We start from the raw sequence: 13497 nt of genomic DNA on the forward strand, positions 1-13497 counted from the left end.
CAAAGGGCTGACTGTAAAATTATACTAGGATTTTTGCCTTTGCAGGGGGGTTGGCACCTCTAACTCCTGTGTTGTTCAAGTGTCAACTGTATATAATAATTATATATGATATATATAATAATTACATATAAATATATACAAATATATATAATTTATATATAAAGATATAATTTAAACATATATAATATATAATTTAAAATATAAATGTGATACATCACATTAATAGAATGATAGACAAAAATCAGATGATCATTTATGCAGAAAAAGCATTTGACAAAATCAACATCTATTCATGACAAAAAACTCTCAACCAACTGAGTATAAATGGAACATACCTCAGGACTTCCCTGGTGGGGCAGTGGTTAAGAATCCACCTGCCAATGCAGGGGACTCGGGTTTGAGCCCTGGTCTGGGAAGATCCCACATGCCACAGAGCAACTAAGCCCGTGCACCACAACTACTGAGCCTGAGCTCTAGAGCCCGTGAGCCACAACTACTGAGCCCACGTGCTGCAACTACTGAAGGCCGCATGCCTAGAGCCTGCGCTCCACAACAAGAGAAGCCACCATGATGAGAAGCCCGCGCACTGCAACGAAGATTAGCCCGCGCTCGCCGCAACTAGAGAAGGCCCACGTGCAGCAAGGAAGACCCAATGCAGCCAAAAATTAAATAAATAAATAAATTTATTTTAAAAAAAAGGAACATACCTCAACATAATAAATGCTACGTATGACAAGCCCACAGCCAACGTCATACTCAATGGTGAAAAGCTCAAAGCTTTTCCTCTAACATCAGGAATAAGGGTGCCCACTCTCACCACTCTTATTCAACATAATACTGGAAGTCCTAGCCAATGCAATCATGCAAGAAAAAGGAAATAAAAAGTATCCAAATCAGGAAAAAGTAAAAATGTCTGTTTGCAGATGACATTATCTTATACAAAAAAAACCACTAAAGATGCTACCAAAAAGCCATTAGAACTAATCAATGAATACAAGTGAAAAGTTGCAGGATACAAAATCAATATACAAAAATCAGCTGCATTTCTATACACTAATAACAAACTCTCTGAAAAAGAAAAAAACAATCCCATCACAATAGCATCAAAAACAATAAAATGGTGTGTTAGTTTCTGCTGTAAAACAAAGTGAATCAGCTACACATATACGTACACTTTGGAATAAATTTAACCAAGGAGGTGAACTTCTTTACACTGGAAACTGTAAGGACTTCCCTGGTGGCACAGTGGTTAAGAACCTGCCTGCCAATGCAGGGGACACGGGTTCAAGACCTGGTCTGGGAAGATCCCACATGCCGTGGAGCAACTAAGCCTGCGAGCCACAACTACTAAGCCCACATGCCACAACTACTGAAGCCCACATGCCTAGAGCCCGTGCTCCACAACAAGAGAAGCCACCATAAAGAGAAGCTCGAGCACCGCAATGAAGAGTAGCTTCCACTTGCCGCAACTAGAGAAAGCCCATGCGCAGCAACAAAGACCCAATGCAGCCAAAAATAAACAAATTAAAAAATTTAAAAAAAAAGAAACTGTAAGACATTGATGAAAGAACTTGAGGAAGACACAAAATAATTGGAAAGATATCCTGTGTTCATAGAAGATTAATATTGTTAAACATCTAAATTACCCAGAGCCATCTATAGATTGCAATCCCTAATGAGATTCCAATGGCATCATTTTACAGAAGTAGAAAAAACAATCCTAAAAGTCATATGGAACGACAAAAGAACCCAAAAAGCCAAAACTGCGGAAAAAGAACGGAGTAGGAGGCATCACACTTCCTGATTACGAAGCAATAGTAATCAAAACGTATGGCACTGACATAAAAACAGACACATAGACCATGGAACAGAATTGAGAGCCCAGAAATAAACCTTTGCATATACAGTCAACTAATATTTGACAAGAGCCAAGAATACTCAAGAGGGAAAGGATAGTCTCTTCAATAAATGATGTTGGGAAAACTGGATATCCACATGCCAAAGAATGAAACCAGACCCCTATCTTACACCACTCACAAAAATTAACTCAAAATGAGACTTAAACATAAGACATGATACCATAAAACTCTTCGACAATTGCTAAGAGAATAGATCTTAGAAGTTCTCAACACATACACACACACACAAAATTGTAACTGTGTAACTGTGAGGTAATGGATATGTTAACTTACCTTATTGTGATAAACATTGTACACCTTAAACTTACACAATGTTATATGTCGATTATTTCTCAATAAAGCTGGAAGAAAAATTTTAATAAAGTTGGAAAAAAACTCAAAAACAAATCATAGCAAATACATACAATGGAATATGACTCAACAATAAAAAAGAATGAACTATCAGGTGAATCTCTAAATAATTATGCTGAGTAAAAGAAACCAAAGCAGAAGGAAGGGTTATGAAATGATTTATCTTTCAGGTGTGATAAATATGTTCATTTTCTTGACTGTCATGATGGTGTTATGGGCATGTGTCAAATGTATCAAAGTGTCCACTTTAAATATATGCAGTTCATTTTATGTCAATTATATTTCAATAAAGAATTTTTTTTAATTTTAAGGTATATATATCATCTTTTACTATTTCCTGCTCTAATCAATTTTTAATTAACCAACTGTATTATTGTGCTTAGGATGCCATAATAAAATTCCACTGATTGAGTGACTTAAACAACATAAATTTGTTTTCTCGTATTTCTGGAGGCTGGAAGTCCAAGATCAAGGTGCCAGCAGGTTTGGTGTCTGATGAGACCTCTCTTCCTGGCTTGCAGATGGCTGCCTTCTTGCTGTGTCCTCCAATGCCCTTTCTTCTGGGCATGATGCCCAGACAATCTCTTGTGTCTCTTCCTCTTCTTACAGGGATACCAGTCCTATTGGATTAGGGCCCCATCCTTATGACCTCATTTAACCTTAATTACCTCTTTAAAGTCCTTACCTCCAAATGCAATCACTTTGGGGGTTAGGGCTTCAACATATGAATTTGGGGTGGGGGGGGATACAATTCAGTCCATAACACCAACCAACTACAGTCCTAACTGTGTCAAATGAGAAGACTTCTGCTATATTTACTCCCTCCCTCCCTAACACTTTCAGCACCCACTGTTTCAACAGCAACTGGCAGTGTCACCTATGCTCTTCGAGGGATATCTGCTCTTCTCTACCCAGAGAATTCCAGTAAGTATCCTGGAAATAATGAAATTTATACCAAACTAAATTGCATTCCTTTCATAAGGCTAGGATTGTTTTAAGGTAAATTCACTTATATAACAATACTCTGGACCTTCCTTAGAATTTGTATCTGCCGGAATTCCCTAGCGGTCCAGTGGTTAGGACTCCACTCTTCCACTGCAAGGGGCACGGGTTTAATCCCTGGTCAGGGAACTAAGATCCCACATGCCACTCAGTACAGCCAAAACAAAAAAAGAATTTCTACCTGCAATATGTTCTGAATTTTATTTAATTACCCAATAATTATAAGCACAATGAATAACAACCATTACTACTAATCACTGTAATAAATAGATGAATCACTCAAACAAAGGTACAAACTTTTTATTTAGAATTAGAGACTCAAACACAAATTAGATTAAGTATAGTATAAATTAAGCCTTCATAAAACAATCCACAACCACTTTAAATCATCTACTATTTCTACAATAAAATTAAAGAGAAATCTAAAAATAGTGAAAAATCAAATTATTTTTAAACTCATACTGTCAATATTATTACAAAACATTCAAAGAAATTTAATTAGAAAATGAACAAAGCCACTATAGAGTGATTCCTGCTATCCACTAAAATGAACTAAGGAATTAAATTATAGTATGATTTCTACTCATACACAAATAAAAAGCATCTCATTTTTAAAAGACAGTTAATTATCTGTTTCTCTCCAAGGCTGTGAGGACTACTCTGTTTACTTGACTTTTAAATTTTTTTTTTTTAAATAAATTTATTTATTTATTTTTGGCTGTGTTGGGTTTTCGTTTCTGTGCGCGGGCTTTCTCTAGTTGTGGCGAGCGGGGGCTACTCTTCATCACGGTGCACGGGCTTCTCATTGTCATGGCTTCTCTTGTTGCGGAGCACAGGCTCTAGACGCGCAGGCTCAGTAGTTGTGCCTCACGGGCTTAGTTGCTCCGCGGCATGTGGGATCTTCCCAGACCAGGGCTCGAACCCGTGTTCCCTGCATTGGCAGGCAGATTCTTAACCACTGCGCCACCAGGGAAGCCCTTGACTTTTAAATTTAATATGGCCCAATAGGTTTGATCAATGAAAACAGTGTCACTAAAAATGTTTAGAATGTTCCTCACAGACCTTTTCTGCTTTATTTCATAAATGAGGGGGTCATATACTTAAAAGTTAAAATATTATAACATAATAAATATTCCTCAATAAGGTACGTGGCAAAATAAAAATATATATTAAACAATTACTTTTCATTTACAAGTGGGAAATTGATCAGATTTATTTTATATTTTCCCTTTTCATGTCTTAATTGTCCAGAAAAAAATTTTTTTTTATATTTTATATTATTGTTATAAATCCAACTCTAAGAATTGATGCCCAAAAAAACGACCAAGGGAGATACCATGATATCTTCAGTCCATCTTGTTTCTGAAAATACTTATTAAAAGTGGAACTAGACTTGTCTTAAGTAGATAACAGAAAAATACACTACTATGGTGTTTGTATATTTAAAATAATCCAAAACAAAATAAAAGAAAAATCCACACTCAAGAATGGCACCCACATTATTCAAGAATAAAGTATTCTGTGTAAATACTAACAACTGTGTGGCTAAATATTTTCCGAAAAACATGCATATTATAAGGCCTTTTATAATTGAATTTATAAAAACCAAACTGTATTGTTTATATATCAGCTGTCATGATTGAAGCTTTCTGCACACCAGGAGAGTTAAAACTTTAACATCTGTTGTTCTGTAAAACTGAAGATGAAATATAATCAAACTAGCTTTTCACTAGAAAATTTTATATATCTCAGCAATCTGTTATACTTCTTGTCATCCAAAAATAGACTCCAAGATGCAGTTATTCTTTCAAAATGTTAGTTTCTACTGCGTTACTCTTTAAGAACCATTTTAATCAAATCACATTTCTTGGAGAAAATTCACTCAGGGTTCTGAATGAATCAGTTGTTTTCTACAAGCAACTCTGCCTTGAGTGGTAGAGTTCTAGCTCTCTTAGAAGTATTTTTTCTCTTTCAAAGAGAATGAAAAATATGTAGAGACTTTCTTACTGACTTACTAAATGTAAAGAATAATAGAAAGTATATAATAAAATTTTGGAATACAATAACGCTTAAGTTTCCACAGTTTTTTTCTATAAACTAGCTATAACCTCAGAAAAGTCATCTAAGTTCTCTGTGCTTTAGTTTCATCTTTAAAACAAAGAGATTAGAATAGACAATCTCTAAGATTCCTTACAATTCTCACATGGTATGATTCTGTGCTTCTGAAGGAATATTTAATTGATATATTGAATGTCCATAAATCAAGAGAACTGAACTAAAATAGCACAGCTGAACTAAACCTCTCCTATTAGAAAAACACAAAGACTGTGTTAAAACTCAACTTCTCAAACCTTACTAGGCCCATTCCCTCTTCAGCCAGACCAATGAATAGCCCAGAGTTAAAACCAAATATCTTAGTTAAATAACTTATTTTAATTACACTGTGCCAGCCAGGTCTAGGCTGGGGGTGTAGTTTACATTATTTTCATCCTATTTACATTCAAGATAATCTGTACAGTTAACGTTGGGGGCTACGTAATATTCTTGCACTTCAAAACCAGTGAAGTTAAATACAGCAGAGTATTAGTCATTATCATATTCTGTCAATTTCAAAATAAAAGTATGTTGAATACCATTTATGGGCTAGAAAAACAACACAAAGGTAAAAAAGAAAATCTTGCTGGCAAATGCTGATGTTCAAATGAATTCAGTTGTGTTTTGCCATTTCTCAAAAAAAGAGAAGAGGGAGGAGATGTCAGGAGAAACCTACTTAGGTAATACTGAACCATGACATTTCAGGAGCTTTTATGAGAATTAATGCACCATGAAGCAGCACTTTGGTACTAGTGCAGTGCAAGTTGGTTTTCCTTTGTCTAACTATGGGCAGCAAATGAGGCACTTAACTGTAAAATAGAAAAATAGGGTAGATTTAAGAAGAAAATTCAAAATCATTCATAAAAGATAATTAGCATTATTCAAAAAGTTAAAAATTCTATTTTTATCTAACATGCATTCAATGTTATACATGCTTTGCTAGGGAAAATCCTTTGAATGTAAGACTGCTATTTTGTTTATGAGACAGAAAATCTTTCCTTTGCAAGAGATTCTGGATTTCTGAGAATGAAATCCAAGTCTTTTCAACCTGAGTGCTACATATTTATAAACCGAGAAAAATGCATCTTACCCATACTGGAGAAAAGTTTCTAACCATCAACAAAGTATAACATGCGATCCCTGACTTTATTCTTGGAAGGACCAGCTTTTATCTTATATAACTTCAAAGAAGGGGGCCTAGTGACTGTAACTGAATAATGAATACATATTTAGCACCTAAATTTAGAGAACAGTTAAGTATTGCCATAGTTTTAAATCACTGTACGTCCATAGATTGGGGGGAAGTCAGATATGTGTTGTTCAATGATATCAGAACATTCTCAAAGATTAAAATATCAGGCTTCCAAAAATTATCCTTGATTTGCGAATGCATCTATCTACAACATTCAAACACAATATTATCATTTCTTCCTGGAGTTACAGACGTATATTCTTTTAATAAGTAAAGAAATAAATGAGGTTTATTTTTTCTTTACCACCATTAAACTGTCTTCCGAATGCGGCACTTTTTCAGAAATTTAGATAGAAAATAGTCCTTAAAAAAATGTCATTCATATTCTACCACTGGTATTATTTTAAATGTTCTTTTCTATGAGGCAGAGGTCAAGAGTTAAGTAAATGATCATGGGCCTCTGCTGAAAAACATAAGCAAATATAAAGCAGGAACAAAGAAAACGAACATTAATTTCTGGCAATATATTGGCACATAAGTGCTAATCTATGGGGTCAAAAAATCACTAAATGAAAAGATAATAAATGTTTGCTGTGACATTATTCCAAGAGAATGGAGCCTATACCTAAGAGAAATAGTCTTGTGTTGCCTCTTTAAATAAGCTTGACTTTAATTCTGGATGGAACACTTTGCTTCATATGTTAAAACTGATACATGGCATTAACTACAGTTTTCCATGAGACAATTTAATCATCCCCACTGAAAAATCATATAATCTTACCTCTTCTCCCTATTCACTTACTAGAAGGCTTCCCTTGACTCATAAGGGAGGAAAAAAGGCTTAAAAACACATGTTCTTGCTCCAAGGAGGATGGCAAATTTCAGTAGTTCACAATCCTCACATTTGTCATTTATGTTCACTGTAACCAACTGCATTCCTCACTACATAATTAATTTCCTCACATACAGAAGAATTAAAATTCTCTTATTTATATCTTTAAGGTAAAATTTTCTATCTTCTTTAAGGTATTCTAGTTTATTTTTGAAAGGAAATGAATACATAAAAACACAGGAACACTGTTGATTCAATTTAGTTGTTAATAAAGTGCATGTGGCTTTCAATATGAATATTGTTTGACACATTACAGCTTAAGTAAAAAGCTAACTAAATCAAAATGAAGATTCAGCTTAGTACCTAAGATGTGGAAAATATGAGACAAGAATATAAATTCTATATAAATAGTAACAAAACTGGGAGAAATATTCTTCTTTCCCAAAAAAAGCCAACTGAAAATATTCTTAAATTAAGTGGACTTCTGCTTCCCAAACAACCAGACGTGCTACACAATAATACCAACATGCAATACCTGAAATGTAGAACCACATTCTGACTGCTGCCCTTGAATTTCTGCATTTAATTCACAATTCTCTGGTGTCTGATTGATTTCATCTTGCAAAGTAGGAGATACGCCATGAGCGTCATCTACAGAAGCACTGTCAGACAAGACATCTAACTTCTCAGGGGAACGAGCTATGTGAAGCTTACTATCTCCCGCCCCTTCATCAAAACGTGTCCTCTCATCAGCATCATCTAGCTGTTGAACTGAAGTTAGATACTGTTCAAGCAGACTATTATCCTGCTCATTGTTTGAGCTTTCCTTACTCCATTCACCACGTTCTTCACTAACATCCCCTATATCTGACTCTTTGCCATATTTGACTGTGTCAGTGGAATTCCCCATTACGGAACTTTCACTACCTTCTGTGGAACTTTTTTCAAAATCCAAAGAATCCTGTAAACGGTGAACTTGTTCTGTTAAGGAGGAATGAAAACCAGAGTCTGGAAATTCTGGTAAGGATTTCTCTTGAGGAGCTTCATCAGGAGCAATGAACCAAACAGAGTTTTGATCAGAAGAGGGCTCCTGGCTTTGGGTGAGTAATGGAGGGTTAGATAGCACCAGAGTACTCGATATAGGAGGAACATCAGGACGGCAGGAACTTAGATGCTGGTCCACCGTCTGCTGCCAAGCTTGTAGAGACCTTACCTATAAACCAAAGGATATAGTTTTACTACAAAATATAAATCATGCCTGTTTTACAACTGGCCTTTGGGCATTTTTCCCCAACACTCATGAAGCTGGTAAATGGCAGATGGCATAACTGGAGTTAGAAACGACCTGACTCCCCTTATCCTTTCCATAGCACCCCCAGCCTAGACCTGGCTGGCACAAGTGGTTCACGTCCTTGGTAATAAAAGGTCCTCACCAGCAGAGCAGGGATGGGCCAAAGCAATTCTCTTCCTACTACTGGAAAAATAATCAGAAGCACAATAGCACATGTATAGCTGACTAAGGGGTAAATGAGGCACTCAATAAGATACACTGAGGTTGGGCTTCCCTGGTGGCGCAGTGGTTGAGAGTCTGCCTGCTAGTGCAGGGCACACGGGTTCGAGCCCTGGTCTGGGAGGATCCCTCATGCCGCGGAGCGACTGGGCCCGTGAGCCACAACTGCTAAGCCTGCGCGTCTGGAGCCTGTGCTCCGCAATAAGAGAGGCCACGATAGTGAGAGGCCCGCACACCGCGATGAAGAGTGGCCCCCGCTTGCCGCAACTAGAGAAAGCCCTAGCGCAGAAACGAAGACCCAACATAGCAATCAATCAATCAATCAATCTTTAAAAAAAAAAAAAGATACATTGAGGTCTATCTAATAAGACAGATTAGAGCCTATTAATATGAGTAGATTCCCTAAAATAAAAGTCTCATTTTAGATACCCATTTGGGATAAGAGTTTTTAAAAACTAACAATATAGTATATACAACTCTAAAATACCTAAAAATACCCCAAGTTCTTGATAATATGCTTTTACACTTTTAAAGTATAATTAAAATCTCAGAATTTTACTGTAAAATCTGCAACAAGAAAGCAACAGATAGAATTTTTTAGTTTCCCTTTGACCATCCTCCAAGGTAATCACTGATAGCAGGTTGATATGTAGTCTTCCAGACCTTTTACTATGTATTTTCAAATATAATATTATAGGTAAAATCCTATTATAACGCTTGTTTATAAAAATACTTCCAAGGGATTATTATCAAGAAGTATTGGTTGGGATACAATAATAGTAAAACCAATGTTTTAGGGAACTGTCCCTAAAGTGTGCTACTACAGGATTCAAACTCCCTCCCTGGAAGTCATGTGTATCTTTTAGGACATGCATATTATAGCCATCACACACTATTTCAATCACCTTTCATTCAAATAGTCTCAAAAGATAAAACAAGATAGCTACATGAAACTTCAAATTGGGCTTTTTATTTCTACTGGAAAATTATAACAATATCCCTCAATTTAGTACTTTCCTTCAGTGTTATAGTTCTTTATCTCTCTGGTCAAAATTATGAAAATATTTTTCTTCAGACTAAATAAAATGTAACAAAATTCACTGTCCTAGTTCAGTTAGTGGCAAGGAACACAAACCACATCCTTAACTTTGAGAAAGGGTGCTTACTTTACCTGAAACTACTTACTCTATGATCATCTCAGGAAATCTAGAATTTTTCTTTGTTCACACAGTAGGTAATTCAGCAGGAGGGAGCTTACCTGGTTCCAAAGGAATCTGACAGCCTCTTCTTGTACAAATTTTTTAATACGTTCTTCATCTCTTTCTTTTCGTAATCTACGATAATTCAAAATCCATTACTGATACAAGAAAGGGTGCTTTGAATTGTACTTCTTGTTATGACGAATAAACATATACATTGTAAAGAGATTAATATTCTAATAACAGTCCTTTCCACTTTTAGAATATCTAAGTGAAACTTTAGTTTTAAGCTATGACTCAACATAGAAGGCAAATAAGATGTGACTGAAATTCAGATTATACTGGTTCTACAAAGGATTGCCAGTAATGAAAAATAAAATATTAAATGGCTCTTTATCTGGCCTCAATCTCCCAGCCAAACACACCAAAGAGGCAGGAGCTGCAGAAAGGATCAGGACCACAGCTTGAAACACCCTCTTCTAAGAGACTAGTAGGACTAATCACACCAAATTTCACATCTCTGTTTGCCTCCTGACATATTCCTTGCTATCAACAGACCTTCCCCTCATTCATTAAAGTTTTCACTCTGCGCTCACTGCCCCCCTCTCTGTCCTTAAACTAGTCAGAAACCTAAGGTTCTCTTAGCTGTCCATTATCTCTTAAACTGTCACCCCGTTTTGTTCTGAACCTCTGATCTACTTTCTCTAGCCCCCCAAAGCCCTCCTACTGTGCCATGTGGGACTCCCGAATTATTATCAGCAAACTCCCATATACACTCAACCACTGTAGCTCTCTCAAGTGGCAGCTACTTTTTTCACTCATACATCAGGGTTAGCACGTTGCTTCTCACTGCTGTTTACAAATGAGTCTTAACCTTCCTCCTTCAAGAACTCCAGCCATCCTGCTAAATTTCCCAAAACTCTTTTTCAAGTACTGACCTCCCATTATCGGTCCCCATTCACGGAAGGCTCAGCACTAGTCTTTTTCTCTGCCCTGTTCCCCTTGTCATTTCTGGAGCTCTTGACATTCACATGGATGCTCTATCTATAACAATAATCCACCCCTCATCACTCATCCTCAGTCCCACTCTAGGCCCAAGCATTTTTTTTTAACATTTTTATTGGAGTATAATTGCTTTACAATGTTGTATTAGCTTCTGCTGTATAACAAAGTGAATCAGCTATACATATACATATATCCCCATATCTCCTCCCACCCTCCCTATCCCACCCCTCTAGGTGGACACAAAGCACCGAGCTGATCTCCCTGTGCTATGTGGCTGCTTCCCACTAGCTATCTAGTCTACATTTGGCAGTGTACTAGCTCAAGCATTTTGACTGCACCATTTTCGAAAATGATTTCAAGCACCAACACAAACCACTACGTCCAATCCTCCCAGTTCACTTGTTCTTGCCATAATCTGCAACAACCTGGACGACCAATCTTCATCTATGACCACCAAACACATGACCCCTTTCTCTTGTTTTTCCTTCTACCTCGTTTAAATTCTGAGATCCATCATTATAATCATTCCCCTCCCAAATGTCGTCAGCTCCTTGGCCCTTCCCTCTCTCCCCTACCATGTTCACCTGGAAAAAAACCCACTCCTGGCTGAACCATGTCCAAAATCAGAATGGAAGAGCTGAGAGTTGTTGATGAAAATCATACAGTCTGACCTATCGTTTTGCACTTTAAGTTTTTCCTCACCCTGTCCAGTTATCCTCCTCCATTCCCCTTATAAGTTCACTTTTGAGGTGAATACCCCACACCTCATACCTCTCTTAAACCTCCCACATCCTCACCTCTCTCCTCACTTCCAAGTGCTGACCGCATCTTGAATGTTATTGGAAAAGGAGAAACAACCATCAGACAGGGCTTCCCTATCCCCCACCTTCAAACCTACCGCCTTACCTGCTCCTACTTCAGGCTACTCCCTCCACTTGTGCACTGGACCTCTTCTTCTCTCACCTTCTCAAGAACCTCCATCCTGCACTTCTTCTTTCTTTGCTCTGCACTATCAGTTCTTCCTTCCTTACAGAATCATTTCCATCAACACATACACCTACTCTATATCTCCCATCTTTAAAAAAGAATCTTAAGTCCAGATTCTCCTCTGGCAACCACCTACTCTCTTCTCTTCCTCACATCAACACTTCCCAAAAGTTGGCTACCCTCACTCTTCACCTCGCATTCACTACTCAATCCTTTCCAAAGTGCCTTCATCCCACTACCCACTGAAGCTGCTCTTAAGAAGCTCATTGGGCAGGAAAAGGTTAACTCAACAGGACTAGGGTGTTTGAACCCCGCACATTCTAAAGACAGGACTAGCCTTGACCAGCTCCTGAGAGATACCCTCCAAGCCCTTGGAATATCCTGCCTGATAAGAGTATCTTTGTACATCTGGGACCTTGGTTTATGCTAACAGTGTACTTTCTGGTGAATACCTGTTTTGTTCACCTGAGACCCTGGGCCACAATGCATCAGTTTGACCTTGGGTGGGGGCTGAGGTCTGAGTAGTTAAGGTCAGTCACATGGGCACTCAATGCCTAGGTGACTGACCCCCAATAAAAACCTTGGATGCCAAGGCTCAAGTGAGACTCCCTTGAGGTTCACATACTTCACATGTGTTGTCACACATTGTTGCCAGGAGAATCGAGCCCCATGTGTACAACTGCACTGGAAGAAGACAACTAGAAGCTTGTACTTGGTCTCTCCTGAACTCTGCCCTGTGTGTCTTTTTCCTTGGCTGATTGTAATCTATATCCTTTCACTCTAATAAACATAATCATGAACATAAAGAATAGCTTTCTTGAGTCCTGTGAGTCCATTTTGCAAATCATCAAACCTGAGGATAGTCTTGGGGACCCTCAACACAGTCACCAATAACCTCCAGCTGCTAAATCTAACACACAGTTCTCTGTCCTCTTACAGCACCTCTCTTCTCTCCTGAAACACTTCCCTGTTGGAGCTGGGAAACACACTCTCCCAGTTCTCCTACCACTCTAGCTGTCCCTCCTCAGTCTCTTTTCTTGCTTCCTCCTCTCCCACCTGATAGTATTAATAAATACTGCTGGTTACAATACTAATACTCAGAATAAATCTATGAAATCCTAATCTTCCTGAATTGACAGTCATGAAAACATGTGAGCCATGGAATGAACAAATAATTTCCACCATAGCCCCCAAATTTTAGCCCCATTTAAGTCCCTGCTATTTTCTTTAATTCTTATGTCACCTACTGGGTTCTATGTAGACTTTCTCATCTTCTCATTTTTATACTTAAAATTCAGTTTTTCTACATTTTCTGTACCTTCCGTGTTTAGGTATACAGATGTCCATAAGGCATGCATTCATTCAAAATTTACTGCTATGCTGCATCTATGTTCCAATTGCTGTAC

At 37.6% G+C, this 13497-nt stretch overlaps 1 protein-coding gene across 5 annotated transcripts in view; it reads right to left on the minus strand.

Moving 5' to 3' along the window:
• Window positions 1-3557: 3557 nt before the first annotated feature.
• CEP97 (centrosomal protein 97) overlaps window positions 3558-13497 on the minus strand; it is a 28598-nt gene continuing 18658 nt past the window's right edge. For all 5 annotated transcript variants that reach the window (XM_057545487.1, XM_057545488.1, XM_057545486.1 and 2 more), the window contains 2 exons: window positions 10159-10234; window positions 3558-8603 (listed from right to left, as the gene is read on the minus strand). In XM_057545487.1, coding sequence (XP_057401470.1) covers window positions 7899-8603; window positions 10159-10234 — 781 coding nt within the window. In that variant the 3' untranslated portion in view covers window positions 3558-7898. The remainder of the gene's footprint in view (window positions 8604-10158; window positions 10235-13497) is intronic.

This window comes from Balaenoptera acutorostrata, chromosome 4 (assembly GCF_949987535.1).
Source record: "Balaenoptera acutorostrata chromosome 4, mBalAcu1.1, whole genome shotgun sequence".
In the NCBI taxonomy this organism is placed as follows: domain Eukaryota; kingdom Metazoa; phylum Chordata; class Mammalia; order Artiodactyla; family Balaenopteridae; genus Balaenoptera; species Balaenoptera acutorostrata.